The 20,963-nt window shown below is 40.2% G+C and overlaps 1 protein-coding gene across 3 annotated transcripts; it reads left to right on the top strand.

The window, feature by feature from the left end:
• Positions 1-403: 403 nt before the first annotated feature.
• On the top strand, positions 404-20,818 carry lrch3 (leucine-rich repeats and calponin homology (CH) domain containing 3). 3 transcript variants are annotated; one of them, XM_057347311.1, is made up of 22 exons: positions 404-713; positions 9,753-9,897; positions 11,263-11,389; positions 11,471-11,576; positions 11,667-11,803; positions 11,952-12,061; positions 14,699-14,792; positions 14,889-15,003; positions 15,135-15,280; positions 15,368-15,444; positions 15,607-15,640; positions 15,727-15,867; positions 16,911-16,958; positions 17,078-17,131; positions 17,597-17,677; positions 18,011-18,082; positions 18,345-18,378; positions 18,467-18,577; positions 18,840-18,940; positions 19,089-19,226; positions 19,335-19,412; positions 20,391-20,817. In XM_057347311.1, the coding sequence occupies exons 1-22, from the start codon at positions 470-472 to the stop codon at positions 20,586-20,588; spliced, it is 2,391 nt and encodes a 796-aa protein (XP_057203294.1). In that variant the 5' UTR covers positions 404-469; the 3' UTR covers positions 20,589-20,817. The 3 variants fall into 3 exon arrangements, with proteins under 3 accessions (XP_057203294.1, XP_057203295.1, XP_057203296.1); XM_057347312.1 differs by lacking the exon at positions 17,078-17,131 and having other exon boundaries at positions 20,391-20,818; XM_057347313.1 differs by lacking the exons at positions 17,597-17,677; positions 18,011-18,082 and having other exon boundaries at positions 20,391-20,816.
• Positions 20,819-20,963: the final 145 nt, after the last annotated feature.

Raw genomic sequence — 20,963 nt, 5'->3', positions numbered from 1 at the left:
ATGTTTTTTTTATGTGTGCAGGCATGTATTTCCCACAAATTCACATTTATCATAATATTAAAATGTATTTAAAATCCAACTACCCAGCTATGAAACAACAATAGCAAAAATATAATTAAAAAATATAAACATGTCAATGTTAAATATGATTATATAGAAATAAAACATTTAAAGTGATTTATGTTACTTTGTTTGATATCTTTCTGAATCTTTTCTTTCTTTTTATATATTTTGGGTGATAACTTGAAACGTATTTGAGCTGTTTTGCCCCTTTTAAAATAAAGTTTACACGTTGACATAGAATCTACTTTTTACATCGTTTCCCTTGCTTGCAGGCGTTCGGTTGGACCTTTTGTACTCCAGACCAGACCCCTCTCCCTCTGCCCTCCGTGTGTCCGCGCATGCGCACTGCACACTCTCAGCGCTCGTGTGGGGCCCGTGAGGATCCAGCGGGAGTGTTTGCTCTGTAATGGCGGCCTCGGTGTTGCACTCCGCGGAAAGCGCCGTGCCCTCTTTTACTGTCGGTCATCCCGCCCGAGCCACCGGCCATCACGGATTATCTAACGCTCCCGGACCAGCGTCCTGGAACCGCTCGCTGGATCGGGCGCTGGACGAGGCGGCGGCCACGGGAGTGCTGAACCTGAGCGGCAGGAAGCTGAAGGAGTTCCCGAGGAGCGCCGCCGGACACGACCTGACCGACACCACACGGGCCGGTACTGTCCCAAACCCTCCCCTACTGACCCGTTTTACAAATGCACCGAAACTAGAGCCGTGTTAAATACACAGGGGTCGATGTTTTTCACTGGTTTCAATGTTTGTTTGCGAATGTACTGGTGTAAACACACGGGTGTGTGCTGTACCGTACTCGGTTTACACTATCTCTGCTCAGTGGTCGTTAAATATCAACATTTTACCTCAGAAATCGCGTTGTCTGGTCTTTAGATCACCTCACAAAGTTTTCACATGATAGTTTTTCGTGTTTCATTGGGAAATAGTTGTCAAATGGACGGATATGAAGTAATGCGGTGGATCTGTCAAACTGAGCTCGTGAAGAGTTTTGATCAACATGTTAAATGTGTCACACGTTGCGAAGAAGTGTTTGATCATCAGTTTAAGATGGTTTTCGTTATCTTATGGCCTTGACAATAGGAGTTGATCATCTTTATCTTGGTTAATAGGGCTTTGATCATGAGGTTGATGGTAGGTTTGGCTATCAAAGACCCATTTAAGTTAGACGGTCGTTATAAAGGATTTGATCATGTTAGGTGTTTGATCATTAATGTAGATTATATGTTGATTTGTGTAAAAACAATAGACGTCAAATCAGTCATAATTCTGAGCGATGCATCTTGTGTCATCCTTCAGAAGAAAAGTATTGACATTGACACCGAGTGTTCTATAATGGTCTTACGGTAGACAGGGCCCTGTCTGCCTCACTTTTCTGTATTCATAGCATTATTTCCTCACCTGTGATTAAGACAAATCGTGCTGGATAACTACTACTATTTGATTGCATCACAATTGATATGAGACTTCAGAAGCTTGTAGACGTGTTTGGACTTGAGATATTTAAGTCACAGCCAGAAGCACAAGCAGAAGACCAGCATGTTCTGAAAGAGCGTTACGATACGCGTGTTAAAATTAAATGAAAAAGCTCTTTAAATAAGTCACATGTTCCTAGTATGTACTTGGATAAAACGGAGATATATGGGCTGTAGGACTGCCTGTTTGAAGTCATGTATAAATGACAAGTGAATTAAGGGTTGGGTGTAGTTTGACAGGTCATTGTCATAAATATGTGACGAATGTCAGAACAGTTAAAAAATACCGTTTGACATAGCGGTTTTCATTTTGTGTGTATAATTCCTGAGTTTTTAATTTTGGAAATAAAAATTCAAATTCCTGATTGTGTGATAAGCTTATAGTAATTAAATGCATTGGCTGCGTCCGAAATCGCCTACTTCCATACTATATAGTAGGCGAAAATGAGTACGAGTCATGAATAGTATGTCAAAAACCTCAGTATGCAAAAAACAATAGGCGAGAAATACCCAGATGGTCTACTACTTCCGCCGAGATTCGTGAGTGTGGATCGGGTGGACACTTTTCTATCCCATGATGCCACGGGAGCTGAGCAACGGTCAAATTTCAAAAGTAAATCAAATAAATATAGCGGAAAACTTTTAAGGCGGACGTCCGTTTTTAATGTAAGTGCCAATAAATGAATTTCTGGTAACTAAATTATGTTTTTATCAACTCTCACATATAGGTTGTTGTTAACACGTCATAAGTCAAAGAGCATACGGGTCACATGACCATAAAACATGGCGGACTCATACTATATAGAACGTAGTGTTTTAACGGCCGATAGGTAGGTACTTATTCAAATTCAGTACGTACTGTCACAGTATGCGATTTCGGACGCAGCCATTGTGTGCAAATTCCATAATTAATAGCATGTTTGCCCTTTAAGTCACAGCAGGAGTTATTAGTTATGCCAGCATTATTGTTATTAGTGCTCATTATTGCTCATTATTGCTCATGTTTACGATTATGGGTTTAAACACACGTATGACTCTTAGTTTTAAACAAAGTATGTAACTCATTAGGCATGACTGCCTAAAACACCCCAGCAACTATATAGCAATGTGCTAAATACCTCACAGAACACCTTGGCAACCAACCTCAATACCTTGGCATCGTAGCAACCAGCATCATTTGCATTTTCCTCATAAATTGTTGAAATCTAGTGATATTAGACATTGGAGTTTTCAGGGTGTCATGTCTTTTAGTAGTGCTTCAGGATCTGCTGTGTGTGGAAATGTTCATTATAGTGCAGGACTTGAACTCACACACACTGCGTCTCATGTTAAAGCTGTCTGTGTCAATATTGATCGTCTGTGTAGTGCATGCTGGGATCCGTACGGCAGTCTCCGATTCTATTCCATCCATTGCCAATTCACAAAAATACAGACTATAACAATGTACAAAGACACGAAGAAACAAATGCTTGTTGTATTTCTAAAAAGGAGAGGGTTTGTTATGGTTTGCAAATTATAGCTTGTGTGTCGTGGCTTTGTTTCTGCCAGACGGTTTGTGGGTTTTTGTTGCAAGGTTGTTGTAGGGTGACACTAGTTTAACATTCGATATATTGTATTTTTATATATTTATCTGCACTAAAATCCTTTGAATTTGCAGCAAAGAACCCCCTGAATTCTGTGGTTGCTGCTTTGAATAAAATAATTTTTTTGTGTCTACATTACCAATTTTTACGCCAGCATTTTTGCATTCTTTCTTCATTATAGTTACAAATATTTTATTTTAACGTGTGAATGAACAATCATTTTTATGAGTCACATATTTTTTTATGCTCCACCTGAGATCCATTAATCTATATTTGTGTCATTGAAATGATCATTTTGTTATTCATATTATAAAGAATATTGTGCCAGCTATTGTTACGAGGCAACGACTCGCATCAACAAGACCTTAAAAATGTCCTTTTGCGCTTTGGCCAGAAGCTCCTCACTGCAGAACGAGACATCCATGGAACTTGATCCAGTCTCTTTCCACTGCGTTTTGATTGGTCGACAGATTTCCCGTCATACTCGTGTTGTTGCTCTACCATTTCCGCATAGAGTCGTAACTTAAGTTATTCTTTTGACGGAAAACAAACTTGCTGAAGACAAACTTTATTTATTAACATATTTTTAATAACGTATTTTATTAGGTTTAGGGGAAGGGTTTGGGTTAACACATGTTTAACTGTGAACATTACTTACAGGCGTACACTAAATGATGACACTGATAAGAGCAAACGTTGGCGACCACGAGTTGCAACTTACTCTCCAAATTGCGGCTAAGTATATAAAGTGGGAGGAGTTGGATCTGGATGTGTTCTGCTGTGAGGACCATCTCGCTTTGGCTGTGTTTTCCTGAGAACATGTCAGTGTTTCCCATTCAATTGCTATAGTCTATTTTGTTACACCACAGTCTTAACAACATAAATATTTCTAACGTTGAATTCTGCACCGTTGTTTCGTTGTTGTGCCATTTTTCACAGCCAGACGAAATGCTTCCTCCTCTCTGTGTGGTAGCACACACACAAACACATACTCTACGTACAAATGCAAGCTCGCTCGCTTGCTACTGTTTCAGCTTTCACATTGAAACGCAGACACGCGAACTGGACAGGATTTGAGACGTCACCAAGCCATACTGAATACAACATCGTTTGAGGGAAGTAAAATCTAACTAATGTTTCAGTATGCACTGCAGTTATCCACCAGTACAAACATGATTTTATCAGTGTACGACAGAGCAAACAGATAGCATTACCTCATGGCGTTGCGTTAGCATCATTATGTTCAGCTTCCATATTATTTCCAGCTAAAACAGCAGTCTGCTTATAGGGACATTTGACAAACACCATTTCTGTCGTTTAAAATAAGCAGCGCAACTACACAACGGAGCTGTACGCATCACAATTTACATTTACATTTAGTCATTTAGCAGACAATTTTATCCAAAGCGACGTACAAAGTAGTTGAAAACAATAGAAGCAATTTATGCAACAAAAGAACAACAATACATAGGTGCAGTAAAAACTGGTCTCAGTCAGCCTATCACAGTATGCAAAGTATATATTTACATTTTTTAGGGGGGGATAGGAAAGTAGAAAAGAAGTAGACTGAGGATGAGTCAATCACACGCACCCATGACATTTATAATGATGATCTTTCGGTGCTATATCCTATAATATCCTTATTTAGTGCCAAAAGCACTTCGTTTAACCCTTCCCACATCGCTCCGATTGTGCTTCAAGCTAGAGCCCTGCACGGGCCTCAAATTTAAGCCCTGTCCCGAGACGCTCAGGCCCTAGCCCGGCCCATGTCCGACAGCTGTTCAACTGTTAAACACTTTTTTGCTTCATTTTTTGATGGCTCATGGCATGCTTTTGACTGTCTGTGAACTCCCATTTTACCATGTGTTGTGCCCTATTATCCCCATTTATATATGGAGCCAATGATTAAATTACTACTATAGCTATTGTATTATAGATTGAGTCTTGCTATTAAAATGCACCAGATTGCAGCATTTATCTTTAAAATTTGCAAAATTTTCTTATGGGGTAGCATGACCCCGGACCCCCCTAGAGGAAAATACCTTTAGCCCTCATAGTCCCACAAAATTCTGTGGGAAACACTGCATGCCAAACACATGAATGTCCCGCTGTCCCTCAGAGCAGGTTTCTACTGTAACGTTTGTCCATTCATAGATGCCAACAAAGAGAAATGTGTAAGATTCTTCTCAGTCGATGTTTAATAACACCATTTCACACTGTCTTTTATGCATGTTGTGTTTTAATAAGACTTTGTGAACTTTCTTGTAAATCATGTTGATAAAGTATCTACCAATAATGTAAATAAATAAAAATGCCCCTGAAGTCTGGGCAAATTGATTTAAGTTTGGTTGGTTTAGTTTAGGGCTGCAGCTATCGATTCTTTTACTAATCGAGTATTCTACTGATTTTTCCATCGATTAATCGGGTATTCGGATAAGTACTTTTTCTTTATTAAAAAGCAATACTAAATATACAAGAGAAAACAAGACAGGTCTCTTAAAATGAGTAAAACAACTAATTTGTTTCCTTTTTAGAACATTTAAAGTTTTTATTACTGAAATAGCATACATTAATATCTGTGAAAACTAAACCCATTTAGTACATTCCATTGCCATATTAAATTCAAAATGCAATATAATACAAATATATAAATAAGAAACATGAATAAAAATAGAAAGAATAATTTCAAAGGTAAACAACTAACTTCAGCTTATGCATGATGCATTTAGTTTATCTAAATTAGTTTTAGTTTCTTTTTTACTATTAAATAGTAATATATAGCCTATGACTTTTATTTTGGCAGGTTGTCGGAAGACGCTTATTTTTTAGTATGTCTGTTTCTTCACTCAAACAATAACGTGTTCGTGAAATAAACTCTCAGAGCAACTCTGGAGGTGAAGTTCATGTGTTCATGTCCTCATTCAGCGCAGACAAATTCATGAGCATCACGCGCGTAGCACGTTAAACTGTGCAGTTCAATCACTCAGACACGCAGAACAGACAGATGACATGTGTAAATAACAGGATTCGACGTCCACAACGCATCTAGTTTGATGGACTCAATGCAGCCAGAAAACAAGTTTCACTCACAAAATAGACTAAAACTAAGTAAAATAGCAGTTCACCATTTCAATAAGCTCTCAGTTATTTATCAGCACGAGAAATACGTGTGAGCGTGTGAACAGACTAAAATGCGTGTGTCTCGCGGTGAATGCGTGAGACTTGAGAGCCCTGTAACATGAAAAGAGTTTAGCGGGCTGTACGTCAGTAATAACGGTCCGTGGGGAAACGCAGTGCTCCGTGTGTACTGTAGTTAAATGGATTAAACGAGGCTTTGAGGCAACAAAATTTGCCTCGATGATTTTTTGTATTCGAATTACTCGAGGAATCGTTTCAGCCCTGGTTTAGTTAATGGTGTTTAGTTGATTGTCTCATGGCCATAGATCACATTAACTGAAAATATCTTATAATTTACCAAATTATATGAACATTGGTGGATAATTCCAAATGCTGTCTGTCATTTTGACGGATAAATAAAAACATTTACACCTACCGTTTCAATCCAGTTTACTTTGTATAGCATGTAGTCCTCTCTTTCACATGAGCGCAGAGACTGTGTGTGTGTGTGAGACTGTGTGTGAAAACATGCTGTCCTCTCTGGCACAGTCTAAATCAACGCATTCATGTTAATGTTGCTCATTCTTAGATATTAGAACTAACTTCTAACCTAAACTATACCTGAACCGGTAACCGTATTAAACTTCGACGCGTATCGTGTTGGACATGACGAGGCATGAAAGACGCCTCAGATCACGTGACCTTTGAAGAGAGGTGAGCTTCTGCTTTTGTAAGCCATCAGACGTTTCACCTGCAGCTTGATAAAATGGAGCAGAATATTATAGAGACGGGCTCTTTTTCATTCAACCACACACAACACAATAGCATTCTGATGGGGATTTCGTAAATGTTTACAAGAATTGTGGAAGTTAAGAAAACTACTTGAACGTGAAGTCTGTCCAGTGCTGGCCACTTATAAATGAAATATAAACACTTTAAAAACAAGACTAAATAAAAGACCTGGCCCCGTTGCTCAGTTTACTGCAGATGCTGTGTAATGTTAGAATTAGACCGTCATTGATCTGTTACTGTTTAAACCCAAAACTTCTGTCATCATGTATTCACCCTCATGTCATTTCAAACCTGTGTGACTTTCTTTCCTGATTTTCCTCTGCAGAACACAAACGAAGATATTTTGAAGAACGTTGGTACTAAGGATGTAACAATATTATCAATATTGTGTTATTGCAATAGCAAAATTGTCTCAATATTATCGTGACTGGAGGAAACCCATCCCATGCTATAACTCATACCTCTAAGAAACAGTTATGATGAGAGGATAAAGAAAAGAGGATGCTTGTGGCACGTTTCCAACTCTAAAAAGCGAAATAAAAACCGCACCGTGGGCTTTATGCCGAGGTATTAGCGTACAGTGAGATTTTGATTTTGTTACATCCCTAGTTGGTACCCAAACAACATTGAACCCCACTGACTTCCATTGTATTAACACAAAACCACTGAGACATTTCTCAAAATATCTTCTTTTGTGTTACACAGAAGAAAAAATTACATCCAGGATTTGATCCAGATGAGAATGAATAAATGATGACAAACGTTTTATTTTTGGGTGAACTATCCCTGTAAGTGGCTGTTTTACTGGAGTGAGCATTTTAAATCTGATCGCAAACAAAAAGAACAAGCAAGAGATTAATGTTTTTGGTTGTGTGTAATACGAATCCCAGCTGTTTGTGTACTCGTGATGTGAGTGTTGGTTGAAGGTAGATCTCTGTGTAGGAAGCAGACGTTGCAGGCAGCAGTTCTTCCTGTCTTCCCAATCCGGATCTCTGCACAGCTGCACTTACAAATAAAGATCCAGCTTGCATTGGAAAGCCATCAGTACACACACACACACACACACACACACACACACACACACACACACACACACACACACACACACACACACACACACACACACACGTCTGGTTTACTATCTCGGTGGGGACAGTCCATAGGCGTAATGTTTTTTATACTGTACAAACCCCTAAAGATCATAGAAATTTTTTTGCATTTTTAGATTTTTAAAAAATATTGTTCTGTACAATTTATAAGCTTTTTTGCCCATGGGGACCTCAGTTTTGGTCCCCACAGTGACACGAGTCCCCATGTGTTGGTGTCCCCACCGGGATATAAAAACATGTCCACACACACACACCTGATGCTGATAGACAAAATATACACGCTACATATACAGAAGTACTATCAAGCCTATCAAGGCTCAAATATGTGCAATATTGGTTAATTTTGTATTGCCAACAAATGTGTGTTGTAAATATTTGAACCGCTGCCCAGTCCTAGTTCCAAACACAGTAAAAGCGACATGCTCGCTTTGTCCCAGCTCTACATAAAACTCAGCGTGCATTCTTTATTTCTCTAAAAAAAGACTAAACCAAACCAGACCTCAGCCCTCTAACTTTAGCCATATTGAAACATTCACGAAGGGCCGTCAGAAAAAACAAACGTATGCATCATTTCTTCAGATAAGACGTGCACACTCGTGATGTTTGGCTAAAGTTACTGTCAAATCTTTAGCATCTTTACAGCATGATTTTTCAGACGGTTTTGCGCTTCGCTATTATTAGACCCCGGTCTGCGTCTGATGTTGTAATGCGTGAGGATACAGGCCTCTTTCATGTAAGTCAGAGCAGAAAAATGGACACTTATCTCGCTGTTAGTCTGCTGCCAGCTATTTTTGGTGGTCATGGGGTCCTGATCATAAGTGTTTGTGCTCTGTGTGTGAACACATCCAAATGCTTGTGTCTGTGACACGCGTCAAAAGCTTGTGAATATTAAGCAGTGTGTTTTCGATTCTGAAAGGTTTTATCTTGAATTTTGTGCCAAACACACTTGAGATGGTCCTTGAGTTTCGTTTCTATGCCTGGGTTGTTTTATTTTTTTAAGATTTAGTTAGTTTGTGACCATCCCGACACGTTCTGTGCGCAGTGTGAAAGCTCAGATCTCTTTCTGTATATAAATGCTCACAAGAGGAAAGAGAAAGACGGACATAAACACAGCCGTTGTTCTCGCTGCCGGTTACACAGATCTGTGTAACAAGAGTCCAATAGCAGTTTCCTTGTTTTCCTGAACAATCCTCCAACATTTTGTCATCTCGGCCTGAGGGGCTTTTCCACAACACCCCCGCACCGGAAATGAGGTCACGTGGCATCTGGGTATAGAATGATATTAGAGTTTTGTCTAAAATGGATAAGCATTAATTCTCAATCTCAATATGTAAGGCCGATGAATTTGCCTGTACTTAGCATTTTGAGGTCCTCGTATGATTAGCTGATTATCAGAAGTGGTACCATCCGACTTGCCGTTCCTTCCCAGAATCCACCAGTGGACAGATTTTCTATAGGTTCTGACGGTTTTCAGACCGTTTAGTGATTTTCCAGAATCTCGTCTCGCACATGTGCTTCACATGAACAGAACTAAACACAGGTGTGTGCACACGTCTGTTTCTCATTCTCTCTTTCTCTCTGTCTGTTATGTGTTCATCGTCTGGCTGCAGATCTGTCACGGAACAGGTTGCCGGAGCTGCCGGTGGAGGTGTGTATGTTTGTGTCGCTGGAGAATTTAAACCTGTACCAGAACTGCCTGCGTTCACTACCGGAGAGTCTGATAAACCTGCAGTCTCTCACTTACCTGAATATCAGGTGAGAAGCACTGACACAACATTCATAACGTTACGCACTACACAAGATCTTTACTTGATATCACTCAAGTGTCATTATTCACTTTTTTATCATGAAATCTATTACTGGCTGGCCTAATATAAAGTAAGTTTGAAATATATAGGATATACTGTTTTGAAACATAAAACAAACATTCTCAGATCCTGATGGATAACATGAATCATCAGGGGTTCGTACACATTTGTGAAGTGAAGTCCATAGCAACTTGAGTACACCTGTCGTGCTTAAAATGTATTAAAATCTAAGGGCGTGTTCACATATGCCATGTTTGGTTCGATTCAAACGAACTCTGGTGCGATTGCTTTGTTAGTGCGGTTTATTTGTGTAAGTGTGAACGCTGCCACCCGAACCCTGGTGCGCATCAAACAAGCGGACCGAGACCCATCTTTTCAGTCTGGCACGGTTCAATTGAAATATGAACGCAACACAGACCAAAGGCATCGAACAGAACCAAAAACAGGAAATGATTACAACCCGAAAATTAAGTGATTTGGTAATATAAAAGGAAAGTTTATTAGATATGTGCTTGCGCATGTAACAGATGAATTCCTGGAGCCGTTTTGACTGCTTTAAACACTTCATGAGGTCTTGGCGAGTTACCGGCTTACTAAAAATACTCTCATATGCGCAGGCATACACTGAGAATGTATAACCCACCACACAGCATTGTTTTGGATGTCCGGTAAGTTCCGTTTTAAAATACAAATCATAAAAGCTGTCCAATCACGTTGCGACTTTACACGCAAGCTGTTAGGTTCGATATTTTTAGGTTCGCTGTTAAAATGCCGGTCTGAACGCTAAGCTAACCAGGACTAAATTATTTTTTTTCTTTTTGGTCCGGACCAAAAGAACCAAACTAGAAATATGAACGCACCCTAAATTACCGATTGGAAGCATTTTTAACTTCTCCCCACCATTTTTACAAAACGTTGATGCCCGCAAAATGTTTTCTCCAATCAAAATATAAACACACAGTTTTTCAAATAAAAAACTTACAACCATTTGATTACTGGATTTTTTTGACTACATAAATTTGGTCAAAAAATACATATTTTGAACAAAAATGGGAAGCATTGTGTCATAAATGACAGAATATCTTGTCAGTGCTGGGGAAAGAGTTAATGGTGGTCTCAGACTTTTGGACCCCACTGTATATGTATTCATGTGTATCAGCCAAAAAATTACTTAGCAATCACACAGGAACATTCAGGAAACTTCCCGCAACACCCTAGTAAAATACCAGAGAAGAACCACTCACGTTTGCTTCAGAAGTGTAAAAATCTGGTTTGTTGGTTCTGAACATTTCTTCATTTTCTCTGTCTGCAGTCGGAACCAGTTGTCCACTCTGCCTGCACATCTGTGCCGTCTGCCTCTCAAAGTCCTGATCGCCTGCAATAACAAGCTGGTATCGCTGCCAGAAGACCTGGGCAAACTCAGACAGCTCACTGAACTGGTGTGTGACCCTCATGCGGACCTGAACTTTGCCTTTTATCTTCACATCCTCACACCCATCACTTGTCTTTTTGTCTTAAAGGATGTCAGCTGTAATGAGATCCAGACCCTTCCTCCTCAGATCGGTCAGTTGGAAGCTCTGCGTGACCTCAACATTCGCCGGAACCACCTCGTCCGCCTGCCTCCAGGTTAGACACGCACACACACCTGCACCTGAACGAAACGGGTGATATTTTCTTCCCGATGTTTGTGTCACGTCAACGTTGTTTGTTTTGCAGAGCTGGCAGAGCTTCCGTTGGTACGGCTTGATTTCTCCTGTAACAAGGTGACGTCGATTCCCGTGTGCTACCGTAATCTCAGACACCTGCAGAGCATCATTCTCGACAACAACCCGCTTCAGAGCCCACCTGCACAGGTGACGCATCTCTGCACAGTTAAATCAAAAAAGCTTTCTTTAGTTTACCAGGTGTAATTCGCTTATTTTGAAACCAATGCTTTTCTTCGAATGTATGAAATGTGCATGTACAATGTATGTAATGTTGCGTGTTTCTGATGTGTTGTAGATCTGTATAAAGGGAAAGATCCACATATTTAAATATCTAAACATGGAGGCGTGTAAAGCAGCGTCAGACCTTCCGGATTATGACAGAAGACCACTTCCCTTCGGCTCCTGGTGAGAACACAAAACATAACCAAACAAACCCAAAAAAACTAAATCACACACAAAAATGCGTTAGATAAAAACATGCATGTCCATCAAATTTAAAAACTATAAAGTAACAGAAGGCATTTGTTGTAGCTCGTTTTCAAGTGAAAAATGTTTTATAATGGTTTATAATGATAAAACAATAGATACAGTAGTCAAAAGGAAGAGAACCTGTGGTTACTCTGCTACATCTATTAAAAATTGACCAGCGGTTGCTTAAGACACCAGAGGTCGTGTGTTAAAGTGATTTTATCACAGGTGTGTTTTATTTAATGCAGTGAAGGTCTGACATATTTGAAGATGACTTGCATCTCCAGTGTTTTTTGTTTGAGGACGGTATACGTTATATAACATTCAGTGAGCTGAGCTGTAATGTTGATCAAAGCTTTCTCCTGCACCCGCATCCATCTGATCTAGTGATTATCATCTGTGTCTCTCAGAGGACAGAGCCAGAGATTCCTCAGATGAGAGAGAGAGAGAGAGAGACACACAGATGCACAAAGATCCAAATAATGCAGAGATTCGACTTCTTTACTGTGAAACATTAAAACAATACAAACATACACTCAGAACCAAAAATGCCCTTTACACCCAAAAACAACTGACAATAATTGAGAAGTCAGTCAATACAATTCAATTCTGGGATAATTGGAAAAAACTGATCATGAAGAATTGGCAATTCAAAATGGAGAAATATGGGAAAGTCATTTCCAAACATTGTTTAATAAAGTACAGACAGACACAAACCGTGAGCAAAATCAAACAATCAAACAATTAGAACAACTAGAATTAGCAATCAAACATAATCAAACCCATTAGACTTCCCAATAACTGAAAAAGAACTTGAAGACAAAATCAAAAACCTTAAAGCAAAAAAGCATCTGGACCTGATGGGATTTTAAACGAAATGATAAAACATACAAACAGTCAATTCCAACGGGCCATTTTAAATTGATTTAATGTGATTATGAGTGTAGGTCACTTCCCTGACATGTGGAATCAAGGCTTGATAACACCAATCTTTACAAACGGAGATACATTTGAGCCGAACAACTATAGAGGCATCTGTGTGAGTAGTAACCTGGGAAAACTATTCTGTAGTTTAATAAACGCTCGACTTTAGACTTCATCACCACCTGAGCAGAAGTCAGAGAGGATTTTTGCCAAATTACCGCACAACTGATCATATTTACACGCTTCATAGTGTAATCGAAAAACATGTTAACCAAGATAAAGGTCAAATATATGCATGCTTTATAGACTTTAAAAAATCTTTTGACTCAATTTGGCACCAAGGACTGTTTTACAAACTTATTGAAAGTGGCATAGGTGGTAAAACCTGTGACCTTATTGAATCAATGTACACCGAGAGTAAACGTGGCATAAAAATCAGCACAAAACGTTCTAGATATCTTTCTCAGGAGCGTGGAGTCAGACAGGGATGCGGTTTAAGCCCAACATTGTTTCATATTTACATCAATGACCTGGCAACCATCCTAGAGCAATCTGAAGCCCCCGGTCTCACTCGACACCGCTCACAAATCAAATGTCTTCTGTGTGCAGATGATCTGCTTCTGTTGACGGCTTACAACAGATCCTGGACCTGCTAGAACAATACTGTCACACCTCAGTAAAACTCCAATGATCACCTTTCAGAAAAGATCCACATCCCAACTATCACAACACACATTTACATCAGGCACAAACCCCATAACACACACACAACACACTACAATGCCCTGGGTTTAAAACACTTGAATCCTGCAGTGAATGAACTGAGAGATGAAGCACGCAGGGCCTTCAGCCATCAAACGTCAATGTCCTGTAGAAATCCCTGTTTGAATTTGGCTGAAAACATTAGAATCAGTGATTGAAGCGATCGCTCTCTCTGGCAGTGAAGTGTGGGGTCCGCTGACAAATCCAAATCAAGATTTTACTAAATGGAAAAAAACATCCAATTGAGAGCCGGCATACAGAAGTCTGTAAAAATCTCTTACAAGTGCAGCGGCACACAGCAAACAACTCATGCAGCGCAGAATTAGGCAAATATCCACTGATCAGAAAGAGAGAACAAACATGTGACCCTCACTCATATCATTCAAACACCACCAGATGAGCAAAGACATGAATCCTCTCTTCAGTCCTGATGTTTCAGTCCTCACATCTACTGATGCTCTCAACCACAACAACACTGACAACATCACACTCAACACACTTTGTCATGCCAATAAAGCACCCTTAAATTGAAATAGAATTGAGAGAGGTTGGATGGATTGGAATGAAGTTATGAGGATACACTACAGTTAAACAAGGTGGCAGCAGCAGATGAGATGAGATGATGCAGAAATGTGAATCAGAGTTCACGTGCGGCGGAAACTGAGATTAACATCTTTAAATGTACTTATAAGACTTGTGTTGTACTGTACAATCACTGTTCATAAAGATTTTGAAGCTTTTTTCTAGAACATTCACATTGAATTGGCCTATTCATTTTATAAGCAGAAATGCTCATTTTAATAATGGGTGATTCAAATGTGATTGGTTGTGCCGCGAGTTGATTTTTTTTGTCGTTCTGTAACTCACTGGCTCATAATCTCTTCTCAGTGCTGAAGATCTGTATTCCGGCCGGCCGTACGGAGCGCTGGATTCTGGCTTCAACAGTGTGGACAGCGGAGACAAGAGGTGGTCTGGAAATGAGGCAAGTGGTTTACAACGTATTATTCCATTACCTACTATTTTACCATTTAAAAATGAATTCCGTTAGATTGATATTTTTCTGCTGACCCTCTGACAGCCTTCAGACGAATTTTCTGACCTGCCGTTGAGAGTGGCAGAAATCACCAAAGACCAAAGACAGCGGAGAGAGCGAGAGGAGCTGCGGACGGGCTCTCACATCAGTAATGGAACATGTGAGAAGAACACGAAACATCCTAACATTTATTAACATTTCGACAAATGTGATCATATATCACTTAATGCTTGTTTTTGTAAGGACACACGTTGATCAATGCTGTATGTTCTACCGTGTCTTTTTCTTTAGTGGACTCTGAGATTGAGCAGATCGACTTTATCGACAGCTGTACAGGAGAAGAGGATGAGGAAGATGGGCGGAGCCGTCGAGGGACAGAGCCAGTCAGCCTCAGCTCCCAGTTCATGGCCTACATTGAAAGACGAATAACCAGAGAAGTGAGTTTTACAGCTTACCAGATGCTGACAGATTAGTTCTAAACAACGCCTGTCTGCTTATGTCACAACTCACATCTTTGTTATCAGGGCTCACCTGTGAAGACAAGCCCATCCAGAGACTTCAGAGCTGATGACTCGAAACGCCAAAGCTCCTTACATAACCGGTACAAAAATACTGACGTTTATTACACAGCTCTCTGGAAAACTCATCATGCTGTTAGTTGGAGCTTCCACTGTTGTATTAAAAAAACATTTTTCACGGATTATACAAACTGTTTTTGTTATTGGAGCTTTGTTTGTCAGCAACTGTTGTTGTTTCTTCACAGCTCTGGGTCAGATGTGTCCTCACACTCTCATCAGGTGAGAGTCGCTGCACACACACACATTCTGTCAGAGAGAGCAGAGTTCAGTGTTTTTACTCTTGTTGCTGTGGTTGGGTCTGTTAGCGGGTCGCTGGTGTGACGTCAGGATCTGGTGCTGGTGTGGAAAGAGTGAGACGAGAAGCTCAGATAGCAGCGCTGCGGTACGAGGAGGAACGACAGAGAAACAAATCCGTGCAGAGAGACGCTGTTATGAACTTTGTCAAGGTGCACAAAGACACACACACTCCACAACATTTCTACATAACTGACTGAAAACCAATACGGTTTTTACCAAAAATATCCATAAAACATTTTAGGTCTGGGTTTTGAGACCATTTTGGCGATTCGATTCGATTTCGATTCAATATCGATTGGTTATCGGTATTTCATTTAAAATATTAGTTGCGCAGACATGGAATCCATATTTAAATATATACAGGCTGGAGCTAAATGAAAGAAATACACCCCCTGTTATTAGTATAGCCCACACAATTGTTTTGAATTACTTTTTATTTTTACTTTGAGTAACCAAACATTACTGTAATAAATAAAAAAGATTGTAATTGTGCAACAGAGAAATAATGAACAACTTGAAATTCACGAACAACTTGAAACATGTTTAAGAAATAAAACAGATTTCAAAATTCAACTTGAGTAATGGCGCCATCCTCTGGACGAGAGGCGAAATACAGATTATATTCTCTGAGGCACGTGCATTGAGAATCGATATTGTTTCTTTAAATTGAAGATCGATTAAAATCGAAGAATCTATATTTTTTACCCAGCCCTAATACATTTATTAATTTAAGTGCAGTTTATTAGAAAAATCCCCTTTAAATTCGACATGAAATTGAAATATTCTCTATTTACTTTCTTCATGTATCTGGTTTCATTGTGCACGGTTCATAAATTTGACTTTTAAGATGTTTTTCTGTTGACGTCACAAACATTCACAATGGGTCGTTGGCACAGGACACATGATGTGTGCACGGTGTTTCAGTTATGTGTCTGTGAGCACGCCAGATGGATGTCTTTGGCTTCTGCATTTATTTTTTGAAATAAATTTTTCTGTGGTTCTTGTGGGTTTAATAAATGTTATGTTAACTGATAAACGGCACCGACCAATTTTGTTGGACTTCAGGTTCACTTTCTAAATCTGCTCAAGGAAAACCATTAAAAAGAATCTACTCATAACCGGTCATTTCTTTCTTGAGTAATGCTGCTGCCACCATTACGAAAAGCTAATATTTCTGCTTTTGTATCCGCAGAATAAGTCGTCTCCGAGCCCTACGAAGCTCAGTCCAACAGACAGTGAGGTGAGTCTCTTCCTCAGATTTATCATCCATTCCTCACATACATCATACCAGCCCCCCCAACCCGCCCCGCTGTATGTGTTCGTGTTACCTGAAATCTCATGTGTCATGTCCCATCTCAGAGTCTGTACCCCTCCAGACGGTCCACTCACACAGACGACTCCGCCCTCTTTATGGTAAGAGCCAATCACATCGAGAGAAGCGATGCAGTCCATTCGCTCGTCACTTCATCGCTTCATCTCATTCCTCAGAATTAACAGCTTGTGACACTGCTGAGTGCATTTGGGTCACCTAACACCAGAAATCACAACATAAACTTGAAAACTTCTCTTCTGGGTTTGGAATGAGTTAGGCCGTATGTGCAGCATCTTTAAAACGTTCAAAACCGGATTTTCATCTCAAAACAGAATTTCATTGTTAAGTGGATCACTGTAAACCTCAAGCACAGATGTTGTTCATACAGCTTAACGTCTGAACCTGAATCATTCCTTGAAGATGATTGAAATGCCTCTTTGATGTGTCTTAACCTGCATTCATATTAGAGCGGCTTTTCCCGGCTAGCACTTCTAACATGCCTGCCCTGCTTCTTTCCTCACGGTCTCTCTCTTCCTGTCTCTCTTTCTCATGACGTGTCTGAGTAGAGTGAGTTTGAACCTCTACTCATATTTGAGATAGATACAGATACCAACACAATAAAGAAGAGACCAGACCCTCACAAACAGGTGAAAGAGTCACACACAAACACGCAAATGTACATATTTACACACATTTTAAAACGTTGAAGATTTGTTTCAATCTTACTTTTCGCACAAATTGAGTGCATTGTCAAGCGCATTGTTAAACACACAAACACAGGTTACTTCTTTCTTCTCCGTGTACACTATAGAAGCACTCGAGTGTGTCTCTGCACTTCTTTTTGACTTCCTCATATATTGGATGTAATGACGTATAATTCTTTGCCTTACATTTCCTCAAACTCTATTAGATCTCTGCTTTCATTATGTTTGTCTTCTTGATGTTTTGTTTCCTGAAACCTCACTTTTTGCACTGGCTAGTGTCTCTCTGCTTTTCCACTGGATGGCTGTGTGTCTCCTGTTTTAGCCGTCGCCCCCTCCTGTACGCTGCAGGTACTGCACCGCATGCGCCAGTTCAGCTGGCAAACAACCTTACTTCTGTAGAGACTGAAACAGCTTCATGATGCTTCTTCATATTTTTATGATATTAATATCGCAGCTAATTCATGCGCATGCTCATTCGGGGTTTGTGAATTGTCTGAAATGTATCGTATAGATGTGGGCTCATCCGTCGGTGTTTACCATGAACTAACTTGATTTTTTTCTGTCTTTGTGTTCGTTTTAATTCGTGCTGAATAATTCCTGCCGTCATTAGCAAGGGGAAGATTATGCCGCGCTGTCTCCCACCGGTACGCTTTTGTTGAATCACAAACTCTTCGACGCTGTTTTCTTTTCAAACCTTCAACATTGTGACTCAAGGTCCTGTCTGTCCCGCAGCTCTCCAATCACCCACTTACCCTAGCCCATCTGCCCCGCCCCCTTCACGCAGCTCCACCCAGCGACCTGAGAGTTACCTGTTTCGTCTGAGTCAGCGAGAGAAGAAGAAAGGTGTGTTATCTGACACAGACGATCACCGCGTTCTGATAGGCTGTTTGTTGCAGTCTTTGGGATGTTTGTGATGTTGTGATGTACTGTTGCGCATGTCGCGATCAGTTTCTAGACAGTGTCGGTCGACTAAAGTATGTTTGTATGTTTTTAAATGTTTTGTAGTCATACATGTTTGTGTCATCACTTTTGATAGTTTCATTGGATGAGTAGATCAGAACTGTTGGCTTCCTTATGCAACGTGAGACTCATTTATGGTTTACAGGAGATTCCGGCGTGCAGAGGGCAGAGTCTACAGAAACCACTCCCACGCAAAGTCCGGCCCCAATAGGAGAGGAGGCGGACCTGATAGAGCAGCTGAGAAGGGTGTGTCTTTAAAACTGCTACACGATTCTCCCCTCATTGTCATATAATTCTTATGTTATCTAAATGTTAGATTTATGTAGAACTTTTTTCCGCAACATTGTGTTGTTTGACCGCTACAGTGTGTCATTTTGTGATCTATTTCCTGTAGAATATCGAGTGTCGACTCAAGGTGTCTCTGCCCAGCGATCTCGGGGCGGCTTTGACTGACGGGGTCGTGTTGTGCCATCTGGCCAATCACGTGCGTCCTCGGTCCATACCCAGCATCCATGTACCCTCACCGGCAGTGGTGAGTGATTTACAAAAAATGTGTTGATAGGGGCATTTGTTTAATAACGTGTATTTTGTCTTTCTGCAAGTATTTCTTACATGTTGTATGTTTCTTGTGTTTTCTCAGCCCAAACTGACAATGGCCAAGTGTCGACGGAATGTGGAGAACTTCCTGGAAGCGTGTCGCAGGATTGGAGTCCCTCAGGTATCTACCACAGGTTCCCTGCGAGCTATCACACACATATTATTTAAAACCAAAGGTTTGCCTGTCTAATTCTAACCCATTAAAAAAAAGCAACTTGCCAAACAATTTGTGTCGTTTTACTAGTCTTAGTCAACATGAAACCAAAAATTCACCCCTTTTCAGCATCTTGTCATTAAATGTTTTGGATCACTATTGTAGTTATTGCAATGATAGCATGCTGGAGAACTTGACATTCAACTTTCTCCCTGCCATTGACGAGATTTTACATCAGGCTTTCCATGTTTTTGCTGTCATACAGTAGGGGGCGCAGTTGAGCACAGCATCTACACATTTAAAAAAAATGCTCTCTAAAAATCTGTTTCGGTCATCGTTCTGAATGCATTCTGGACAAAAATGGAACATACCCACATTAAGGGTATGAATATAGGCTTTTTTATTCTTTTGATATTGGCCACTTCAGAATTCGTAAACAGCGCTGGTCAGTTTTTGAACACTACACAAACGTTTGAACAAAATACAATGAACACGACATTCATAACCGAATCAAAGTGTTAAATATCGTTAACATTTAATTATATATGTAAGATTGAAAAAATAAAGTGTCAATTTAAACCAGAAGTGCCTCTGGACCAGATCTTGTGAAGTGGTCTATATTCTGCAGATGATGGCTGGCAACTTAAAAACTCTTAAGAGTTCACCTTAACATCTCGGTGTGTATCGGATGTGTCTCATAAAATCACTTAGAAACATGACAGAAGTAAAATGGGTTGTAAACATTGTTTCATGTTGACTTGAAACGTACTCTGCTTTAACTTTTCTTGCTGTTTCCTTTTAACGTCTCCATGTTTAATGGCTAATACCACTAACACTTTTTCTCTCTCTCTCCCCCGTCCCCTTCATCACCGCCCCACATCCCATCTACCCCTCTTTCAACCACACATTTCATCTTCCCCCTGCTTGTGTTGGCGTGGCGGGCAGGATAGTTTGTGTTCAGCAGGAGATGTGTTGAAAGGGGAGGTCATGTGTGTGTTCAGGCTGGTTGAGGCCTTACTGTCCCTGGCTCCGCCCCCGCTTCACTCCGCCCCTTCCTCCCAGCTGGCTGGTTTTGCCCTCTTCTACCTGTCAGTCATGTCACTGCTGTGCGCTCTCTACTGCCACCTGGTGCCAAACGTTTAAATTGCACAAGCATATCAATTACTGTTTGTTTGCTGCCAATGTTTTTGTGCACAATAGCCAGTGCTGATACACACAGATAGTTTCACACAATTTTTCCTTCGTTTAAAAAAAGGAACTTGCTGCTCACCTAAGACAACTTGTTTTAGTTAAAACAATCAAAATGATTGAGCTAGTCATTAAACAGTCAGGGTTAAAAACGGTCTCTTTACCTCTTTACCCCGATTCACCACGGTAAACTTATTATGGTTCATGAAGTCNTGCGCAGGCATACACTGAGAATGTATAACCCACCACACAGCATTGTTTTGGATGTCCGGTAAGTTCCGTTTTAAAATACAAATCATAAAAGCTGTCCAATCACGTTGCGACTTTACA

The sequence above is a fragment of the Triplophysa rosa genome, linkage group LG12 (genome assembly GCF_024868665.1).
Source record: "Triplophysa rosa linkage group LG12, Trosa_1v2, whole genome shotgun sequence".
Lineage (NCBI taxonomy): Eukaryota > Metazoa > Chordata > Actinopteri > Cypriniformes > Nemacheilidae > Triplophysa > Triplophysa rosa.
Note: the sequence above shows the minus strand (reverse complement) of the source record. Positions and strands in the feature narration are given on the sequence as shown.

Bases quoted from the DNA above. Each gene is read 5' to 3' on its own strand.
- lrch3 (XM_057347311.1), top strand. From the start codon at position 470: ATGGCGGCCTCGGTGTTGCACTCCGCGGAAAGCGCCGTGCCCTCTTTT. The intron at 11,390-11,470 runs GTGTGTGACCCT...TTTGTCTTAAAG, and splicing joins TCAGACAGCTCACTGAACTG to GATGTCAGCTGTAATGAGAT. The intron at 12,062-14,698 runs GTGAGAACACAA...ATCTCTTCTCAG, and splicing joins CCACTTCCCTTCGGCTCCTG to TGCTGAAGATCTGTATTCCG.